The sequence below is a fragment of the Muntiacus reevesi genome, chromosome 12, assembly GCF_963930625.1.
Source record: "Muntiacus reevesi chromosome 12, mMunRee1.1, whole genome shotgun sequence".
NCBI lineage: Eukaryota > Metazoa > Chordata > Mammalia > Artiodactyla > Cervidae > Muntiacus > Muntiacus reevesi.
Genome location: NC_089260.1, coordinates 68,289,733 through 68,312,958, shown reverse-complemented (window position 1 = coordinate 68,312,958; position 23,226 = coordinate 68,289,733). Strand labels below are relative to the sequence as shown.

At 46.6% G+C, this 23,226-nt stretch overlaps 1 protein-coding gene across 1 annotated transcript in view; it reads left to right on the top strand.

Moving 5' to 3' along the window:
- Nucleotides 1–6,492: 6,492 nt before the first annotated feature.
- Nucleotides 6,493–23,226, top strand: part of ADCY8 (adenylate cyclase 8) — a 225,457-nt gene continuing 208,723 nt past the window's right edge. The window contains exon 1 of the mRNA XM_065902994.1: nt 6,493–7,562. Coding sequence (XP_065759066.1) covers nt 6,603–7,562 — 960 coding nt within the window. The 5' untranslated portion in view covers nt 6,493–6,602. The remainder of the gene's footprint in view (nt 7,563–23,226) is intronic.

Below are 23,226 nucleotides of genomic sequence, written 5' to 3'. Positions count from 1 at the left end.
CCATTGCCAAAAGAAGGTCGGGGCTTTCCTGGTGACTCAGACAATAAAGAATCTACCTGCAATGCAGGAGACCCAGTTTTGATCCCTAGGTCGGGAAGATCCCCTAGAGAAGGAAATGGCAACCCACTCTGGTATTCTTGCCTGGAGAACTCCATGGACATAGGAGTCTAGTGGGCTACAGTCCATGGGGTCACAAAGAGTCAGACAGTACTGAGCGACTAACACTTTCACTTTCAAAAGAAGGTTTGGTGATGTGGGTGAACTAACTGCAAACTCTTTTACTTTTTCTTTTATAACTACTTCTTTTAGGGAGCATCTTAACAGCTTGTCCAATGGGCTGCATGAGTATGTGTGTGTGTTCTTATTATCATTTCAGTACATGAAGGCTTCATAAGTGCTGCCACAGTAAGCTAACACCCTAGTGAAGCCAGAGACAAAGGAATCATCTTTTAAGAAGAAAATGGTGATTATGTCTGTCTCCCTTGGACAGGTCTTTCTCTGACTTGCCTAACTGATGAATTCCGTGTATAAATATGCTGTCTCACAGTCACTTTCCCACTGATGAGATTTCTTCTCTCAGGCGCCGGAATCTAATTGAACCTAGTTCCCATGAAGATCCAAAATGTACACAAAATTTTCCCTCTCTTACATTTTACAATGCAAAGAAAATACGTGCAAGGAGTAAAATGGACATTTCAATCTTTCTATTGTATATTTGTGCTGCATTCCAGATGAAATGTGAGTGCAAAGTTGGTCATTCATAGGCCCTTTCCATGGATGAGCCTTATTTAATACAAGACATTGACTTTTCCTGGAGTTCCATCAAAGTAATTCATGCTCTGATATTTCCTAACAGCAGTGATTCTAGGCGAGACAGTCATATCCTTTTCATCACCCCCGCCTCCCAGCTTTGTTGCGGTATAACTGAAAATAAAAACTGCATATATTTCATTTCTTTTCTTAGTATTTATTTACTTAGTTTTGGCTATGCTGGCTCTTTGCTGCTGTGAGGGCTTTTCTCTAGTTGCGGCGAATGGGGTTGCGGTCTCTAGTTGCGGTCCACGGGCTTCCCATTGCAGCGGTTTCTCTTGCTGAGCACAGGCTCCAGGGAGCGGGGGTCTCAGTAGTTGCAGCTCCCAGACTCCAGAGCATGGGCTCAGTAGCTGTGGCACACGAGCTCAGCTGCTGCTTGACATATGAGGTCTTTCCTAACCAGGGATCAAACCAGCATCTTCTGCATTGGTAGGTGGATTCTTTACCACCAAACCACCAAGAAGCCTCAAAACTGTATGTATTTAAGGTTGCAACTTGATATTTTGATATATAACATGAGTTCATCACAATCAGGTAATTAACATATGTATTACCCCAGTTACCACTTTCTTTTTTTCCCCTTCCTGTGTGTGTGTGTGTGTGTGTGTGTGTGTGTGTGTGTGTGTGTGTGTGTGTGTGTGTGAATATTTAAGATCTATCCTCAGAAAATTTCCTGCACTTTTCCTTTAAGGACTTCCAGCTTTGGAAGCTGCCTTGTCATCGACACCCTCCTTCCCTTTGGAAACAGGATCTCTCTGGTTTCAGGTCTCCTTCCTGAACTGAATCCATCTTTTCTTTTACATGTGAATATTTTATATGTCTTCAGTGAGTGTTAGAGTTTCTATGGGTATTTTGCAAAGAGCACAGCTCTTATAAAATTTAAATCATATGTTAATCTAGTTAGCCTAGAAAGTCAAAGAAGCACTTGAGAGGAACAAATTTCCCATATCTACTATACATGTGGCCAGCAGTAGGCAGCAACATCATAAAGCAAATACTTTTTTTTTCCAATGGGGCAAGAGGCTGTTTTGCCATTACTACTCTTAGCCAATGAGTATGGTGTGATAATTAATTATTTTGGTTAAATCCAATATGTGAAAAATCTGCTTTTTCACAAACTAGGAATAATGTCCATAGCCCACACTGAGCAAAACCTAGCAGACCCTCTATAGAAACAAGAATCCGTTCTGCTACCTCATCCATTTGGTCACCCCATTAGACTTCTCAAAGTCCAAACATCTCAGAAGTCTCTTATTTAATTTACATTTGGAAAGTCAAAATATATTTGACATTTTCCATTCTATCAATCCTATTTAAATTAGGTCAAAAATGTGTGACCTGCTTGTTACAATATTTTTATTGAGCACATGGAGGCTAGATTTATACAATTTAAATTTAACTGCTGGAATTTTGCTATAGCGGAGATCTTGAGCAACTTCCTTGGTTGAATGGAGCCTCAATGGAGTCAGTAAAATGGGAATAATAAAAAATAGAGAAGGATCTAACTCAGAGAATTGACAGTTATAAAGATCATTGTAAAGGGTGAAGTGTGTCATCTGCTATTGCTAATTTTATCATCTCTATGTACACTAGAGTTGCTAGAAACAGGGGGATATGGACTCAAGGAAAATCAGTTTTGCCCTTCAATGAGCTCACCAGTTCATGGAGGGATAAATGAGTAAGTAAGAACCATATTGAAGGGCCGAACAGAACAACTTCCCAGGTGGCTCGGTGGTAAAGAATCTGCCTGCTAATGCAGGAGACACAAGAGATAAAGGGTTCGATCCCTGGGTTGGGAAGCTCTCCTGGAGGAGGAAATGGCAACCCACTCCAGTATTCCTGCCTGGAAAATTCCAGGGAGAGAGGAGACTGGCGGGCTACAGTCCATGGGGTCGCAAAGAGTCGGACACAACTAAGCGGCTGAGAACAACAGAAGGACAGAAGAGAAAACCAGAGCAACAGAAGAGGAAACCACTAATTCTCATTGGAAATACCAGGAAAGCAGAGATGACAGTGCTTGGGCTTTGAAGGAATGAGATGAGTAGGGCTTTGAAGGAGGATTATGAATGGAATAGAGGGAAATTCCAAGAAGAGGAGGCTATGTACAAAAAGACATGGAGTCTGCAAAATCCTGTCCCTCTACAGTGGCGACCCAGCCATAATAAATATGCAGGGAATTAAATGAAGGCCCTGTGAGAGGTCCATTATAGCCTCAAAGCAATGTGTTGACTTTTCTTGTTTTAAGTGATAATCATATGGTGGTTTGCATGTTCCCAAAAGCCTCCCAATATGTGTGCTGAGCCAGTTCTGTCATCCAAAAACAGAATTTGGGGGGTGCTGAACGGCACCGTGTCATTCCAACAAGAAGAATAACATGTAAATCTTACTCTGTCATCCACCCTCTTATTTTCAAACAACATGTCCTAACACCCCCTACCACAAAGGAACTTTCGGAGGAGTCCGGCGACCAGATGCAATGTTTTCTCCCTGACATGTCAGTTTCGACCTCTAAGTTCATGAAATTGTTGGAGCTGCTTTCTGTTAGCACGCTATGCTCATTCATCAGCCTGAGTCATTTTATCTGATTGGGTCCAATCTTCCCCTCCTTGGCACGCCTACTTTTGCTGCTGAATAAATCATCCTGGGATATGTCCAGGAGGAAGATTTTCATAGGAAAGTTCCATCTGCATTCAACCCCTCATTTATTCAGGCTGAGTTCTCAGGCTCCCAAGGAGAAAGAATTGAGAAAATAAAGAGGTGTCTTCCACTGCCAAGTTTACTAATATGGTCATTAGCACAGATGACTTGGGGCTGCGCCTGCAGCCTGAGGACACAGCTCCCCACACATCCTGGCATGGGGTCCACAGGAACCCCCTCCCTCCCCCACCCCGCCCTCTGCCCTGTTTGGACTCCCTCCCTCAAGTCAAGATAATTACTACTCAACCCAGAGTTTCAGGAGAGCTGACCAGGCAGAGTCCAAGGAATTTAAGAAGGGAGAAAGCAAGTAGCATTTCTTTCTCAGGAATGTGATGCCCAGGACGATTTCATTAAGGTCTAGATAACTGCAAAAGTGGGTTGGGGGCGGGGGGAAGGGCTTTGCCCTTAAGTTCCAGTCTCACCGAAGAGACCAGCTATTCTGGGGCCTCTTTACAGCTAAGGAATTAATACATCTACAACTGGGTTAAAAATAGAACCGACCTTCTTTCCATTTAAAATGGAGCCTTTAATTTAGTTCTCTTTCTTGAGGGGTAGAGTGGTAGAAGACAACTCGACAGGACTCGGATTAAAGGAGTCTTTTCCAGGATGTGTATAACATCTCAGAAATCTACTCTTAGCGGTATCTTCTTCCTGCTTTGGGGCGGTGGTGGGGGCGATTCTATGTGCAAGACAGTTGACCAGTCTGGGCTTCAACTGAAACCCATGTGTGTGGAAAAGAAAGGCTTGATATAATGAAATCTTGTGTTTCTGGGACACGGTGGACACAAATAACCCTGGAGATGGTGTAAGCGGTTGAGAAGGGAGGTAGGCAAAGCTATTCTTGCCCAGGCCAGGCGAAGGGAGGGGAGTTTCTCCCAGGGAAAGCAGCGGGGGACCGTCCGCTGAGGAGGGCCTGAAGGGGGTGGCAAGGCGGTCCCTGGGGTTTTCGGGGGGCGCCACGGAGAGCCGCGAAAGCGCCCGGGGCCTGACGTCATTGGCCATCAGCTGACCGTGCTCAGGGCCCGGGTTCCACTCGCTGCAGCCGCAGTCCCGGTGGCGGAGGTGGAGGCCACGGTGGCTCCGCCACCTGCAGCCGGGCTCCGGACTGCGGCGCCCGGGGCCCGCGCTCGGGCCGGCGCGGGCGCAGACACCACGCGCCCCCGGGTGGCGCCTGGCTCTGCCCCGAGCGCCGCCAAGCGCTGTGTCCGCAACTGCTCGCAACCGGAGCTCGGCGGGCGGGAAACCCGGCTTCAGCTGGCGGCTGGGGATGCCTTCCCCGCGGCCTCGTCCTCCACCCCGCCTGTAAGCCGGGAGAAACTCGGCGTGCGAGGCACTCCGGGGCCCTCATATTCTAATGCCTCGCGCCCTCCACCCCCTGGACTGGCGTGGTTAAGAGACTCTGGGGAAGCTGCCTGTCTCTACAACTGCTGCTTCTTGGGGACATTTTGCTTTTAGCCCGAAAGTTGGCTTTGCCAAAAGACACCCCATTGGAGAGCGCGTAAAGGAGACCCTCTATTCCTTGGCGTTGGGCCCTCGGATTGCGTGGGCACAGCGGCCTACGAGTCCCGGCTGCGCACCTGCCCAGGACTCGAGCCAGTACCTAAAAAAGAACCGCGGAGGAACCGGCCCGCGCCGCCAGCTGGAGCGCTGCATCCCGGCGTCCCAGACCGGCTGGGGGCGTCGGCAGTAGCCCCACCGTCCTCTCCCGCGCGGAAGTGCGCGCGCTGCCGCTTCCAAGACCCGGGGCGCCCTGGCCAGATCTGGGTGCCAGGTCCCCGCCGCCACCGCCCCCGGGCCCCCGCCCCGCTCCGGGGGGTGTGGCCTGGCGTGGGGGCGGGCTTAAGTGGCCGCTGGTGTCCGGCCGCTCTGACAGGTCTCCAAATTCTTCCCCGTCGCCGGGTGCCCGCAGCGCGCTTCAGAGCGCCCGGGCGGCACGCGGCGCTTCCCTGGATCCGGCGGCGACTCCAGGCGACTTCCCCGTGGCCTCGGGCCTCCCTTCTCGCTCCAGCCTTACACCCGCCGCAGCCACCCCGCTTCGGATCTTAGCCTCAGGGCTCTGTATCGGTGGCTTCTCTCCGTTCTCCGAATTGTTGGCTTGGGAGCCCTCCCCACTTTTCCCTGCCCCCGCCTCCCTCTCCTCCCAGCTCCGGGCTAAATGGATTCCAACGAGGGAAGTGAAGGGGGGTGAGAAGCTTTGGCGGCGACCCTTCGGAAGCACAGCTGGAAAGGGGGGCTTCGTCTTACAGCAGCGACTGGGACCCTGAGATCCTCCCCTCTCCCCGAGGGATGCGTCGGGCCAGAGCCAGGTCAGCGCTGCCAGTCTTCGCTCAGGAAGTGGAGACAGCCAGAAACGAACCTGGGGAGGGAAGCCTCAGCACACCCCCACTTCCAAATTAACTGTTTGGTGACTCGTAAGCGCTGAGGCTAGCACCCCTCCACGCCTCCCGCGGGCCACCCGCCACCTCACGGTCCTCCACTCCTCCCCCTTCATTCCCCCCGCCCCCAACTCCGCCCCGGCTCCCCATCCCAGCGCAATGGAGTTCTCCGAAGGGCTCTGTTCCAGCCCCAGCTGCTAACTTCGTACCCATCTGCGCCTCCGGTCACCCCCCGACCAGCCCCCCTGCAGCCGCCGCGCCGTGGGCGTCCCGAGCCCAGTGCCGCAGCCAGGACCCGCCCGGCGCGCAGCTCAAGCCGGGAGCCCCAGGCGCCTGGGCGCCTCTTGGAGAGCAAAGGCTACGCCGAGACACCGAGCCGAGAACCAGCTGGGAAGCCCGAGCCCGGGAAGGGGGCTGCGTGGCTCCGAGCGCCGCGGCTGCTGCGGACACCGAGCGCCGGCTGCCACGCACCCTAAGCTGCGCGGGGCTGGCGGGAGGGCGCCGCGCAAGGACGCAGGGGTCTGCGGCGATCTACCAGACGCCCTTTGCCCCGGGGCGAACTATGACCTGACGCGCGGGGGCCCTCCTGCCCGGGGCGGCTGGGGAGAGAAGGGCTCGCCGCCCAGCTCCGACCAGGCCAGCCTCTGGGTCTTTAGGGACCTCCTCTCCCGGCGGCCTGCCGCCGGTCCTGCGCCTCCCTCCCCGCGGCCCGGCGCCATGGAGCTCTCCGATGTGCGCTGCCTCAGCGGCAGCGAGGAACTCTACACCATCCACCCGACGCCCCCGGCCGGCGACGGCGGGAGCGGCTCCCGGCCTCAGCGGCTGCTGTGGCAGACGGCGGTGCGGCACATCACCGAGCAGCGCTTCATCCACGGGCACCGCGGCGGCGGCGGCGGGAGCGGAAGCTCCAGCAAAGTCTCGGACCCCGGAGGCGGCGGCCCCAACCACCACCACGCGTCGCAGCTGTCCGGCGACTCGGCGCTGCCCCTCTACGCGCTGGGCCCCGGGGAGCGAGCGCACGGCACCGGCGGCCCCAAAGTCTTCCCGGAACGCAGCGGGAGCGGCAGCGCCAGCGGCAGCGGCGGCGGCGGCGACCTGGGCTTCCTGCACCTCGACTGCGCCCCGAGCAACTCGGATTTCTTCCTCAATGGGGGCTACAGCTACCGAGGGGTCATTTTCCCCACCCTGCGCAACTCCTTCAAGTCCCGGGACCTGGAGCGCCTGTACCAGCGCTACTTCCTGGGCCAGAGGCGCAAATCGGAGGTGGTGATGAACGTGCTGGACGTGCTGACCAAACTCACCCTCCTGGTTCTCCACTTGAGCCTGGCCTCGGCCCCCATGGACCCGCTCAAGGGCATTCTGCTGGGCTTCTTCACGGGCATAGAGGTGGTGATCTGCGCCCTGGTGGTGGTCAGGAAAGACACCACCTCGCACACATACCTGCAGTACAGCGGCGTGGTCACCTGGGTGGCCATGACCACCCAGATCTTAGCGGCAGGGCTCGGCTACGGGCTCCTGGGAGACGGCATCGGCTACGTGCTCTTCACCCTGTTCGCCACCTACAGCATGCTGCCGCTGCCGCTCACCTGGGCCATCCTGGCCGGCCTAGGCACCTCTTTAATGCAGGTGGTCCTCCAGGCGGTCATCCCCAGGCTGGCGGTCATTTCCATCAATCAGGTAAGTCCTGCCTGCCTTGCTCTTCCCCTGACTCCCCTGGGGGTTCTTTAGAAATCGCTTTTCTAAGAAGCAGGGTTACCTGGCTTCCTTGGAGTCTCCTCCCCCAGCCTGGCACAGTGCCTTGCACCTAGGAGGTCCTGGGTCCCCCTGGGGTGGCATTTCTTTCTTCTTAGAGGGAACTGGAACTAAATGACCTCTAAAGTTTCTACCAGCTCGACCATTCCACCCTGACTCTGAAATTCCTCTCTTCTTAGCTTCTTAGCTGATGTACAGTCTTCTTTCTGCTCCTCACACATCCCCCAGGGGCTGCAGTGAGGCTCTGGAGCAGGAGACGGAAGGGGAGGAGAAGCACCCCAATTTAGAAGGTGACCCATTCCTTAGCAGCTTTACTCACAAGCATTACAGCAGGGGGTTGTAAGGGACTGCAGGATTCAGTGTTGGGTTTCTCTGAATCTCTGTGCCGCAAAGGAATCAACATTTGTTAACCCTGTACTAATTTCTGGTGCTGGGTACCCTACTTAAGTTTTCTCACACAATCCTTCAGTCAAGCCCGTGACACATGTTTTATGTGGAAATTCTTTTTTGTCTTGTGAGTCTACGAGGTTCTCTTCTCTTGTTACAGGATCCAACCCTAATGCTTTGAATAAATCAAACTCAGAACTTGGGGTTGGTGGGGAGGGGAGGGCATGTTATTGGCAAAGAAGGCAAGTTTTGCTTAATTGAAAAGGGACATTTTGATGTAGATGGTTTGAAATATTTAGGTGGAACCTGACTCTTTATGTCTCTTTCTCCCTCTTTCTTCCTATTTTTCCCCATTAAATATGGATGTGGTTTTGTGAACAGAATTCTCTTCATCTGTGAAGGAGGAGGTAGATGATGACTATTGTTTAAATTCATTGAAATCAATAGATAATTAATGTCCTGGCACTTCCTTGGCCAAAGGTCTGGTAAGTAACAAGAGTAAATGGAAGGAGGGTCATCTCCATAAAAATGAAGGAAGCGTATCAGCGGAAGTGTTTTCAAGTAAAAAGCTGATGAGAGGTGCTTGAAGAGGGCATGCTTTGTATGTTTCTGCTTTAGCTTCAGCCTCTGGGGTACTTTTGCTCTATTGGAAGTTCAGAGGCTCCTCTTGAGGTCTGGTTTGAATAATGCTTCTTAGAATAAACAGGTACAACACCTATGAAAACTGCTCATGACTTTTAGAGTGCTGGCACTGTCAGAGTGCTTTCCCCATCACTGACCTTCTGGGCTTCTAGCTGATTTGGGATTCTCTCTCTTCTCTGCTGGCTCTGTATCCATTTGCTCAGGTTACTTATCTGGTTGACTGCTTTTACGATGCTTTTTGAAGTCTCCCTGGGTAGAGCAAAGAGCATATAAAGTACTTGGCTGTGATCATCAGGCGTGAAATGAGGACGTGAGAGCCTCTGTGAGTAAGGTCTGACCAGCTGAATATTTCCTTTTTAAAGATAATAGTTAATGTTTTCTCAAAATCACCGTGAACCTTTAATATCCACTTATGATAAGAGTCTCAGTTTGGAGATTATAGGAAAGTATATGTTAACTGTGTTTCTGAATCTCGTTGACCCCCACTTGAACCCCAGTGTCCTCTGATTCTCTCCCTTTCTTTCAAGTTCTTTCCTGCTTTGCATTTCCTTTATTACCTGCCTAGACATCAGCTGAACTCTCCTGACCCCTCCTACTCCTTTCCCCTTCTTCCCCTTCTCAGTTTTTCTGTCTCCTTCTCCTTGTTCCTTCCACTTCTCTTTTTTTTCACTATGAGTCGTTTTCATAATATAACTATCCGGCCATTTGCGGAAAATTCCATTTATCATAATCCACTGTTTCTCATGCAGTAGCCTTTCTTGGTATGCATTACCGAAAGACTTCATCAAGTCAGTTTGGAATAGTATTTAGAATAACACATCCTAAGTGGCAAATGATGAATATTTTCAAAGCCCTAAGTATAGAGATACTTTCTTTGCCAAACGAATCCAGAAAGTAAATTTTGGATCTATATTTGTTTTATACTCCACTCAAATACTACCAGATGGGAGAAGATTAAAAATAAGCCCCAAATGTCTTGCTACTCCCACCCCATCATAAACAATCCTTCGGTGTGAAGACTAGGGTCCTGGTACCTGCATGTCAAGCTCGTCCAACTTTCTGTTTGGGTAGGAACTGTAGACGAACCATCCTGTCCTAACTTGTCACCTTTTACCAGACTGGAGGCTCAAGTGGAGCGCTTTCCTCTGATTTTAGGTGCTGAAAAGAGCCTTGGCGGCTACAAAACATTTTCCTTTGGCGCCCTCTAGAGGTTCAAGTGTCTTTCCTAGATCTTGCAGGTGGATGAAATGAAGCATTAATCGCTTAAAAAAAAAAAAAAAAAGCCTGTGGTTTTTGTACTGGTGATGTTTGGTATACCATTTGGTGATAAACAGGCCATACTTAATACCTGCTAACTACCTTGTATAGAAACTGGAATAAAATCCTAACTCCTTACCATGGGCTCCTGGATCCACTATTATCTGATGCTGCTCTTCTTGCTAATTAGATTTCCTTTCTCTCCTCTTTCCTTTTCCTTCTCTCTTCCTTTCTTTCTCTCCTACTCCTCAGCCTCCAAATCACTGTTTTCCTGTCTTTCAAATATCCCGAACTCTTTCCCACTTCTTAGGCTTTATGCCTGCTGCCTAGAACAACTTTTGCCGGGTCTTCACATGACTGACACGTCCTCATGATTCTAGACTCAGTTCAGGTGCCACTCCCTGGTACATGACGGGCCTTGTTTTCTCCAGAGCACGTGCATCATCTGAAATGATCTGATTGGTTTGTATTTCCTGTGTTTCTTCTCCCAACCCCGTACCCTCACAAGAATGTAAACATCATGTAAGAGGCCAGATGTTGTCTATCGTGTTTATCATTTTATCCTTATCACCTAGAAAAATGCCAGGCACCTGGCATTTTTGGTAGGCCCTTCAATAACTAAATGAGCAAGACTACTCATTGCATAAGCAATATTATGAAATAGCCAAGTCCCCTGACGTTGGTGTTGGTGAAAGCTTTCTACATACAAACACACACACACTCACAAGCTATGTATGCAAGGCAGTCTTTTACACATAAACACCTTTGGGGAAATCAAAGCACGGTAGCAACTCTTTACATTTATACAATATTTTGCTTGTAACCAAGAGCTTTTGCATACATGATCTCATTTGGTAATGCCAAGCAGATGGTAACATCCATCACTTTTCTTTCAGAGAAGAAATGACAGGTTCTTAGAAACTTTAAGGGGACAGCTGGAAGATGATAAGAATAACAAGTGGTGGGGGCTGAATTCAAATCCTAGCTCAATGCTAATCATATTTCAGAAACTTTTCAGAGAGCATCCTTCTAAAAACATAAGCATTTGAAGTGGCTTAAGAGCAAGAGTTTCACCTGTGTTTCACCTCTCAAGGGAGTAATACCCCGTATAACCCAAGAATTAACATTTAATAAAACAGCCAAAGGGCAATCAGGAGGGGACAATGATTGAATTGCAGGGAGTAGGCTCTTTGTAGCTAGCTCATCTCATCATCTAGCTCAGTGGATATAAATTTGTCAACTGAAGGGCATAAACACTGGCATATCTTCTTTCCCTACATTAATCTCAATTCCCATTAAGTGGATAGCTCATGTTGAACTTAGCATTTTCAAGAAGCAGGAAGCTGAGGATACAGCGAACACACCTCTCAGCTATTTCCCTTCACTGAAAAGGCCATTTTCAAAAGGAACAAATGAGCTAGTGATTGCCTTCTCTAATCCAGGCTTGAGAGTCGGCTTCTCCTTTTTTTTTCTGGAAGACTGTGGTATCTATGGCTTGACGAGGTAACAGCCAAGCTGCAGATCTCTGCAGATACCCTATATGAAGAGAGAGAGTCCTATGTTCATTTAGCTTTCATGTGCTTTCCACTGTGGATCCAAGATGGAACCTATTGGGTTGACCCCAAAGTTTGTTCGGGTTTTTGTAGTACCGTACAGAAAAACCCAAATGAACTTTTTGGCCAGCCCAATGAAAAGGGCCAACCAGGAGGTTCCTTACTATCAGTAAGGAAATGGTTTCCGTCTTCTCCACTTGGTGAACCGTTAGAGGAAAGTTGTGAACTTCCCACCCAAGGAGGTTCTGTTCAAATACACAGATATGATCCCTGCATATTTTGTATGTCTAAAGGGGCATTGAAAATATTGAGGAACCCTTAGAAGGTACAAAGCCCAGTTCAAAGGATTCCTTTCTTTTGAAGTCTCCCCCTGAGATAGTTCAGCTACTGGTAATACTAGAACTGCAGTTACTGCTTCCTTGGGGAGCCTCATCCATTTTAAGTTAAATCAGTTTGATTGTGGGCTTCCCTTGTGGCTCAGCTGATAAAGAATCAGCCTGCAATGCGGGAGACCTGGGCTCAATCCCTGGATTGGGAAGATCCCCTGGAGAAAGGAAAGGAGAATTCCTTTCCTGGAGAATTCCATCGACTGTACAGTCCATGGGGTTGCAAAGAGTCGGAGATGACTGAGTGACTGGTGGCTCAGTGTAAAATATCCGCCTGTCAACAGAGGAGACATGGGTTTGATCCCTGATCTGAGAAGACCCCCTTGGAGAAGGAAATGGCAACCCACTTCAGCGTTCTTGCCTGGGGGACCCCATGGACAGCGTAGCCTGGTGGGCTCCAGTCCATGGGGTCGCAAAGAGTCAGACACAACTCAGCAACTGAAGAAACAAACAGCTTCATTATGTGATTCAAGCCAAAGATAGTAGCACTTTTGTCCAGATTTCCTCTACAAAACAGAATTCTTCCACATGTTAAACAAATTGTTTATCTTGCCAGTTCAATTTACCCATCTAAAAATTCATTACAGAATGGCATTATATGTATAAATAACTTATGAGTGATAAGGTCATATTTGTTAAGTTCTTCCACACGGTAGATACAGCCTCAGCTCTGTTGCTGTAATTAGCATTTTACTCTATTTTGATTGCTGGTGACAATAATACGGGCTACCTAACATTTGAAATTTGTCTTGTTCTCATTCTTCAGTTCATTAGTGATAAGAAAATCATTTAGTTATTGAAAATCATTTAGTTATTGGAACACTGAGAGACAGCGGTATTTAACCAGAAAGATTGCTGCATTATGCTTCCCTCCGGGGATTCTAAAATGTTGCAGCTAGTGGCTAATTAACCCTTTGAACCTCTTGGTGAGGCAGACAAGCAGCAGTGTTAGAGAGGAGGTGATTTCTCCAAGATAACTCTAGAGCAAATGCAGCCAAGTATGCAAATCCAGGTAAGTTAGTGCTCAAGGTCATGCTGTCAGAGTTGAATTTGGAAAGCAGCCTTTTTTTCCCAATCTTATATATATCCGATGAAACAGAAGAGACCAGTGCCAGAAGAATGCTAATTAAGGCACGATCATTGCACTTGACTAAAAACAAGGGACTTATAGCTTACCATTTGGCCTTTAAAAATCTTTTTAGGGAGCATCTGTCATTTATATTAGGTGAGATAGTGGTGTCTGGTATGAGCAGGTTGGGCTCAGGAGAGAAGTAGCCTTTGCACATTTCTGATCATTTGAGTGAAGGGTTGACTTCACAGTAAAGACAACGTGAGTGTAATGGAATTACCAACATCTTTCTCCCCACTTATAAAATTTAAATATAAGCATATGTTATATGTTCTTTGTCTAAGTCTGCTAATCCAAGTCAGATAAAGGGAATCTTATGACTACTTAATGCACAGCAAATGACATGTCATTTAAATTGTCTCCATTTGGTATTTGATATCAAGACAGATACTTCAGAAAACACAAATATCCATTAAAGTGTAACTGGAGTCCTATTTCAAGCACCTCACTAGTTATGATGTGCATTTTTTAAAAGCCCAAATACCTCCATTTCTGTGCATTTTCAGTTGGCAAATTCATGTAGGCTTTAAAAAAAAAAAATAATTGCAGCATTCCAACCTGTCTGAGAAAATGACTTTCAAAAGCAGATTTGAGTGTCAGCATTCCCAAGAGGGTCCTCTGAACACCAGGAAATGGAAATATCATCCTCTCTTACTTCTGAAAAATGCCCAGAGACTGTCCTTTTTGGTTCTATCTATTCCTTCCTTCCTTTCCTCTTTTTTTTTTTTGTGATGCAGAGTAGGCTTTGCAAAGGATATTTTTAATGACCTCTGAAATGACCAACTAAGTCCCTTCAGCCTTTATCTGTAGACACATTTGCCCTGGAGTGGCCAATAAACTTGACATCTGTGTATTTAGACTGAGTTGTAAAATGACGTGTGATGTGGTCTTTGCAAGATTGAATTATGAGTTTGTTTTTCTGTCTAGCCAGTAATGTCACCTGACTGGTTTCAGTGAGTTGGAGCACAGTTAGATGGGAACTGGGAAGACTGGGAGGACTTTATTTCTGGAGCAGCTGCTGCAGTACCATGCTAAGTAGGACAAGTACATTAGTCATATTTACACCTTGATGATTGATGGCATTTTAAGAGCTCCTCAAAAATAAGTGAAACCAAGCATTAAAAGGAAAGATTCTTTTTAAAAAAAGTTGATTCCAACTTCAGTGCTGCCGGCAACATGTAATCAAAGGATACTACTACGATCGAACTGATGTGACATTTCACTGTCTAAATATTTCTTAGGATGATAATTTATTCTTTTCCCAAGTGTATCTATTTGAGTTGACCCTGCATGTGTTTGTTTTCAGAACATGGGAGACATTTGTAATACTTATTCCATACCCTTCCTTTCACCAACAAATGGGCACAATACTGATGCTGTGATCAACCAGGAATTCTAGAATATACAGTTGGATGTCATATCAGTTCACTAGACATATGGCCTGTTCTCTACTTTCTCTATAACACAAGGTACCAAGAACAGAAAATAGGCAAGTTTCTGGGATGTATAGGTCTGACCCTCAGTTAGCAAGAAAATGGGTTCCATAAATAATTTCTCCCCCAGCATTTTCTTGGGGCTGAAGTAAAAGAATGCTCCTCTGCCCAACCAGCCATCACAGAGCAGCGAGAGCCAGTATCATCTTCCCTGTGTTTCCCCAGGGAACATAATTGGATTTACACACTCAAATTAGATCATGTGAGTTTTGTTTATAAAGAACTATTTTAAGAAGTCAGGTCACTTAAGCAGCACTTTGGAAGGCAGCTTTTCTCACTGCAAGATTTTTCACAGTTAGCTCTCTGCAGGGTACAGAAGAATGCTGGGTAGATTAATTAACCGTTGAGGCCCCAGACATTCCCAGGGATGCCGGGCCACCTCCCAGGAGGAATAAAAGCCATTCTACCCGTGAATACAAATGAGTGCCCCCCTCTCAACCAGGGAACTGGGATTATAACCCTGTGTTGTCAGATAAACCTACAATTTGGTGTTTCCTTGATATCTCTGCTTCGGACTCTGATTGGGCATGTCTGTGATTTTACATCTGAATTTTATTTTTACCTACGTCATGTGTTTTAATATGTATAATACCTTGCCTATTCATTAGTCAAGTGAGGTTTTCTATCTCTTCCACCCCACTTCCTGATTTATATGCCTCCAAACTCAGGTGTTATGAGTTGCAAAATATCTTTGAAACACAAAATTCTCCTAAATCAGAACGCGGTAAAAATTTACATGGTGAAGACATGAACTAAGTGTGAAATTAAATCATATTAATGTTTGGGGTTTTTTTTAACAAGTAAATTTTAAAAACTGCCACATCTATATAAAAAGTATACCAGCATAAAATTTTCATGTGAAAGAAGAATTATTTTGTTGAGCTGTCTTATAAACTACGTCCTTGTCCTGTGTCAGCTGGTTTTCCAGTTGGCTAGAGTAAACCATTTCAGGATCTTTTCTCCTTTTTTGTGTGTGGTTGTGTGTTGAATACACATGATTGCTTATAAAACCAAGATGACTAAAGATTAGAGAATGTATAGTCAAAATATAATGTATTTCTTTCACTCAGAACATGGAAAAAATTGCAGCAAAATAGAACAGAACTAGAAAAACAAACAAACAGAAGCGTTCCTGCAAGGTCTAAAGATAGAAGATATATGGTCAGTGTTTTCAAATATTGGAGGTACTTCATGACAAACAGACTGTTTACTTTAGGTGTATTCTTTAAGACAGAATAATGACCAACGGGTGGTCTTTATATCATGAGAGATTTTGGTTCACCTAAAGCTCATAAGGGTTTATAACAACTAGACCCACCCAGGGGGATGTTTTTTAAGTGATGAGCTCCCTGTCAGGGGATTCATCAAGAGAAAGCTGTATAGAAATCTATCCAGGATGCTCTAACGGAGAATTCCACAGGGAAGATCTTTTGCTCTAGTTCGTTTGAAAACAACTGGCTGCATCTCTAAGCCATCACAGCCACTTTGCAGGCGAGAAAAAAGGAGAGGACAAAGGGCAAAGGGTAAGCAGTCAAGATGACCATGTTGTAGCCATGTGTTCCAGGAAACACACACTCAAAAAGACAATGCGGATAGTGGATGCAGTTTATTACACCGGTGAGCCCAAGGCAGAGTCTCCTCTCAGCCAAGGACCCCAACCAACTTTTGTGAAAACCTTATATGCCTTAAGTGTACTGCTCAAGCCCACTTCCCCAGATTCCTTAAATCTAGCCTGGAAAGTGTTAAAGGGAGATAAAATCAGGTTACAGCCATGGTTCATACTCAGAAGGCTCAGCTGGTTCTGCGTTGTTGCCTACACCAATGAGTGCCCTAAAGATTACAAAGGTGACTGACTACACAGGCGATCATTACATTCTTTTGGGCGACAGGAAATCTTGGTATGGAATCCGGTGTTTATCAGTCTGGGAGGCCAGTTCGGCCATGGGTATGTTATCCCCATGGCTACCAGGCACATGGTCCAAAGCTCACTGAAAGTGCAAGATGGAGTTTCCTTCTTTTTCAAGATGAAGTCAGCTCGGCCTGCTCCTTCCCTCCCTCAACCAGAGGGCATTTGCCCACGAGTCTGTAGCCCTTTCAGGAGGGACCCCTGCGTGGTCCTCTGGGACCCATACCCAATGCCATCTGCCTCTATTTTGGGGACCAGAATTCTGAATTCTGACACATGGCCCCTCCTCCATCATCATGAAAAGATGGCAAAAATAGATTCAAGTTTACTGCTTCTCAAAAAATCAAGAGTGACTTAGAGGAAGAAGAGGATAATAGGATTGAGTGGAAGACTGTTCAGTAAATGCTTGTTGACTGACTGTTGGGTTCTAGATTCTGAGACACAGCTGTATGTTATACCGCCAAGGTTGTCACTTTAAGGAGGGGGATACCTGAATGGATCTGGGGGGACGAGGGAAGTTTGTGAATCTGGTACAGAGGTAGGGAGGTTTATAACTGACTCTTAGGACCTGTCTGAAACACACAGCATTGGGTAAGTGTTTTATGCAGGTCTTGGGCTCTTTTTACTACAGTCTCTAAAGCATGAAAAAAATCAAAGCTACAGTGGATTTCTTTTAGGAGTTGTGTGAAAGGAAATGTCAGACTTTAGAAGAAATTGTAAAAGGGTGTGGATCTTCCTGGTGAAGAGGGTAAAGAGACCCTGGGAAGGGCCAGGGGGTCAGTTATAAAGCATCACCTTATCACAGACTGAACGCATCCCAGGCCTGGTGATCAGCAGACGCACGAGAGCATCTGCCTCGTGTTGAGAAGGCCGGGCTTGGCAGCAGCTCCAGGTTCTCCTAGCTGCTCTATGTTCTTAGTCACATTTGACTCTTTGCAACCCCGTGGACTGTAGCCCGCCAGGCTCCTCTGTCCATGGGATTTTTCAATCAAGAATGCTGGAGTGAGTTGTCGTTTCCTCCTCTAGGGGTTCTTCCCGACCCAGGAATCAAACCCGTGTCTCTTGCGTCTCCAGCATTGGCAGGCGTGTTCTTTAGCACTGGGACCACCTGGGAAGCACATTACCCAATAACTCCAGCTAGAAACTGAGCAGATGCCTTGGCGCTCCAGGCAACCCATTTCACACAAGGGTGGGCAGACAAGGAGCTTAAGCAAGGCTCAGTTCCCTCTCCTTGGTACATTGCTACACTCTGCATTTTCAACTATCAAAACAACTTATAACATTTCATGTGCCCACCAGGCTGTGAGCCCCTTGAGGTCAAGGATTGTGTCTTGCTCATCTTTGTGTCCCTGGCTCCTAGCATCGTATCTGGCACATTAACAGTACTAAACAGTGCAGTTATAAGTGAAGTGAATGAATGAATATTTTATGATCAACTCCTTCCCCTGTCCTCTCCCTGGCTACCCCTCAACACACACAATCAGTGAGAAACCAGTGGGGGCAGGGGGAATCCATTTCTTTGGTCAATACAGGCAAAAGCACACTCAATGTTATCCCAAGAAGTCCTTTGGGCAGAAAGCTCCAACCTGAGTGCTCGCTAGACCTGTGTTAAGGAAGTTATATTAGATAACATGAAGAAAAATTTAAGTCATTATCCAGATCATTTCAGTCAAAATAGGAAAATGAGATTAAAAATGATGGACCTAAATTATCCATACCTATTTGTCCATTTCTGAAAATTTTAAATGGATCCAGTCCATCCACACAAAGTAGAGTCCAGGTATTAAGGTGAGTTCCTTGGCTTCCTTCTTGGTTCTTTAGCACCTTGGCTCTGAACCCCCACACGACACCTCTCTCAGGCTCTCTTTGCTCTGTGGTTCATCATCTTTTGTCCTTGTGCATGCATGCATGCATTGTGTGTGTGCTCAGTCATGTCTGACTGGGACCCCATGAACTGCAGCCCTCCAGGCTCCTTCCATGGAATTTTCCAGGCAAGAATACTGGAGCAGGTTGCCATTTCTTTCTCCAGGGGATCTTCTTGACCCAGGGATCAAATCCACATCATTTGTGTCTCCGGCATTGGCAGCAGATTCTTTACCACTTTGCCACCTGGGAAGCCTCTTGCTTTGTGGTGGTGGTGTTCACTTGCTCAGTCGTGTCTGACTCTTTGCAATCCCACAGGCTACAGCACGCCAGGCTTCCCTGTCCTTCACTATCCCCTGGAATTTACTCAAACTCATGTTCATTGAGTCAGTGATGCCATCCAACCATCTCACCCTCTGTCATCCTCTTCTCCTCCTGCCTTCAGTCTTCTCCAGCATCAGGGTCTTTTCTGATGAGCTGCTCTTTGCATCAGGTGCTTTGTGGTATACTGCTTCGTGGTATTCTACCCCGAATCAATTCTTTGGCCAGACCCCTCAGTGGTCCCCGCTGCTGGGCACCTATGGATGTTCACTCTCTAGCTTCATCCAGGTGTAGCTGTGGGCAAGCAGTGTCCCTACTTTCCTACCTGCTTCCTGGCGCCCCTCGCCAGCCAGGCTGGTCTGCCTCACTCCTAAGAGAAGGCCATTGAACAGAACCAGCTGACCCTGCTGAGTGTAATAACTGAATTATACTTAGTCTCCCACTTTTACAGCATAAAACCTATCATATAAAGACCAATTTGTACCCCAACTGGACCAGTTTTATCTGAAGACTACTGAAAGCCAACATATGGACTTCCCTGGTGGTCTGGTAATTAAGAATTGACCAGCCAATGCAGGGGACATGGGTTCGATCCCTGGTCCGGGAAGTTTTCACATGCTGTGGGGCAACTAAGCCCATGAACCAGGCTGCGTTTGCATGCTGCAACTACTGAAGCCTGCACTCTCTAGGACCTGAGAGCCTCAACTCCTCAGCAGAGTAAAGCCTGTGCACTAAAGCCTGTGCTCCACAACTCGAGAAGCCTCTGCAATCAGAAGCCTGCGTCCCACAGCGAGAAAATAGCCCCTGGTCACAGCAACTAGAGAAAGTCCACGTGCAGCAATGACCACCCAGCGCAGCCAAAAATAAATAAATTAATTAGTAAGACAATAGTAAAGGCAATACAGAGCCCAATTTTAGATATTGGAACCCAATGCAAGTGAATAAAACAGCCTTCCTGACGTCCAAAAAGGCTATGAGTCAGCCTCCTGTTTTCAGTTCTGTGAGGTATCATCCCCATCAATTCCCTTTCTACTGTCAGTTCAAGAAACAAAATCAAAATCAGTAAGAACCAACTTATTTTCAACATCAAACTTCTCCCATTACTTACATGAGTCTTCCCAGCCTACTGGTGATGGGCAGCTCATTTGAGGATGGGTTCTTGGGACCAGACAGTCAGCACCTAGTGAACAGAGGGCTTTCTTCTCTGTTTATGAGAGAGACACAACCTTTGTCTCTTACCAAGTGAACGATGACAACACGTGCTATTGGGGTGCTGCCCAAGACATTTCAGCCAGAGAGGATCTGTGAACTGTGCCAATGGACAGTGAGAGAGATTTCTGAAGCTATGTATGCACATTTCCTTAAAGACACAGGTACCACAAATTGTTGTCCTATTTTTACCCTGAATTTTCTCAGTGACATTGGCCAAGTGACTTTGTTTTCTTGATGCCTAAAAGGGTTTTGTGAGTAGTGAAAAAATGCCAGAATTCTGAAGTTTTCTCAACAGCTAGAGTTAGGGGCTTCCCTGGTACCTCAGATGGTAAAGATCTGCTTACAATACTGGAGACCCAGGTTCGACCCCTGGGTCAGGAAGATCCCCTGGAGAAAGGAATGGCTACCCACTCTAGTAGTCTTGCCTGGAGAATTCCACGGACTGGAGAATTCCATGAACAGAGAAGCTTGGTGGGTTATAGTTCGTGGGATCGCAAAGAGTTGGACACACCTACACAACTAACACACAGAATGAATTAGATATTCCTTCTTTTCTGACCTCATTAAATTTTACCGGCCCATCTGCTTGAAATTCAACAGAGACCCCACCTTCTCTGCAATGGGCTTTCTGACACTCGATCAGGTAGATATAGGTCCCTGTCCTCTTGGGTCTCCTCATGCCCTTTGCACCCTTTTAAAGGCAATATAGAGCCAAAGAAATAAATAAATTTCTAAACTGTACACCCTAGGAACTCAGCTAGTCTCACCCTAGTTCTGGTCCTGGTTTCTATTTAAAAGAAAACACTTGACTTGAACTGAAATGAGAAAAGTATTCTTAATTAAGACCTGAAGAAGGAATAGGGGTTGGTAGATGAGATTGAAGCTATTGTTTCCTTATTTGTTTCTACTGCTAAACCATACACTCTTTGAAGACAGCTTCGCTAGTGGCTCAGAGGTTAAAGCGTCTGCCTGCAATGCAGAAGACCTGGGTTCGATCCCTGGGTTGGGAAGATCCTCTGGAGAAGGAAATGGCAACCCACTCCAGTATTCTTGGCCTGGAGAATTCCATGGAGGGAGGAGCCTGGTGGGCTACAGTCCAAGGGTCGCAAAGAGTTGGACACAACTGAGCGACTTAACTAACTAACGGACCTTTTATATGTCTCTGGAATGGATGTTGGCACGTCACTGGAAAAGCTCGTAGCAGAGGCTTATTGAGTCAATGCCTGAGGAATCATCTTAGCATCAGTGCTGCTGCTTCCTTTTTATAGCTGAGGATGCTAAGCTCAGCGTATTACATCATATCCCTTTGGTCAGACAGCTAATAAAGTACTTTAACAACATCTGTCTCATTTCAAAGCTGCCCCTGGATTTGATGGTCTTTTAAGACTATTTTATCTCAATTAACTCTGCTAGTTTCAGAGGCAATTCGTTAAAAGTCATAAAGGGGAAGAAAAATGAAATTTGTATTCCAAATGGTAGCAATGTGCATAATGATATTATTGCTTTATGGAGCCAGGGGAATAGCACATTGCATTGAAAATAGCAGCTCACAGTCATCAAAAGATGGACCTCGGATTTTATATCCAAGGCCATGCAGCTTTGTACAGACCACCCCACCTGTCTTGACCTTGAAATGAATTCCTCACAGCTCTAAAAGTCTATCACTATGAAATGGTTTTTGAGATGGCTCACACTCTACAATTTCAAACTGTGGTGCTGGAGAAGACTCTTGAGAGTCCCTTGAACTGCAAGGAATTCAAACCAGCCAATCCTAAAGGAAATCAACCCTAAATATTCATTGGAAGGACAGATGCTGAAAACTAAAGCTCCAATAGTTTGGACACCTGATGTGAAGAGCTGACTCACTGGAAAAAACCCTGATGCTGGGAAAGATTGAGGGCAGGAGGAGAAGGCCACAATGGGGTTTGAACAAACTCCAGGAGATAGTGAAAGAAAGGAAAGCCTGGTGTGCTGCAGTCCATGGGGTTGCAAAGAATTAGACATGATTGAGCAACTGAACCACAACAAGTTATAATGAGTGTGGAGGTGAGGATTTGTATGTTTTCTTGGTTTATTTAGCTTCCAAGATCAGATTATGACAGTCATTACAGAAAACAGAGCTGGCTGAGGTCTGTGATCTCTGAGAAGGAAGAGAAATACAAGTAAGATTATAGCAAATGCTAAGAGAATTACTTATTAGATAGTATTTAATATAGAGTTTCTCCTAGTAGTTTAATTACATTGACTCCGTGACTTGTAAAACTGTACATGATTTTAGTCATTCGATTTGTTTCAAAAGGGATAGTAACTGAGATAGTTAATTGATAGACAAATGTTTACTTTGAGTATTTAATTAGTGATTTGTGGCACTTGTCAGAATTGCCTATCTAGCTTTTTTAAAATGTGCATGTCAGCAGTTATTAACAAGCTATTTTATGTCAGTGTTAGCCAGAAGTGATTGAGCTGGGCATTTATGCAGCCTGAATATCCTACAGCATGGAGTTTGGCTTCTGTGGTTTCTTCTTCATCATCTGCAGACTCCAGGACATAAACAGCAAGGCCCTGAGGAACTCACTTTATCCTGTCGTACATCAGTCACCTGACCTGTAACAGGATGGGGATGGAGGACACCTGCTGTCAGAGCTTCATAGTTTGTAGATATGAAAGGAGCTGATGAATAAGAGCAAGTGTCGAGCTGATAAATGGGAGTCACCAAGCCCTGGGTTGTAGTAGTAATAGTAATAGTAGTAGTCTTTCTGTGACACACATGGGCCTGATACGGGTGGTTACACATCGTCAGGCTGTCTTGCTTTGAGATGGGGCTGGAACTGGTCAAACACAGGACAGTAGCCCGTAGACTGAGTACCTGACCACTTGTACAGTGTGTGGCATCTTTTTTAAAAATGATACAGGGACTTCCCTGGTGGTTCAGTGGTTAAGATGCCAGCGTTTTCACTGGAGGGGTCAAGGGTTTGATTGCTGGTCAGAGAACTAAGATCCCCCATGCCACTGGGTGCTGCCAAAAAGTTCAAAAAAAAAAAAAAGCTTTAAAAAAGAAATGAGCATTCTCAGTTCAGTTCAGTCATTCAGTCGTGTTCGACTCTTTGCAACCCCATTTACCGCAGCACACCAGGCCTCCCTGTCCATCACCAACTCCCGGAGCTTACTCAAACTCATGTCCATCAAGTCAGTGATGCCATCAACCATCTCATCCTCTGTCTTCCCCTTAACCTCCCACCTTCAATCTTTCCCAGCATCAGGGTCTTTTCCAAAGAGTCAGTTCTTCGCATCAGGTGGCCAAAGTTTTGGAATTTCAGCTTCAGTATCAGTCCTTCCAATGAATATTCAGAACTGATTTCCTTTAGGATTGACTGGTTTGATCTTCTTGCTGTCCAAGGGACTCTCAAGAGTCTTCTCCAGCACCATACCTCAAAAGCATG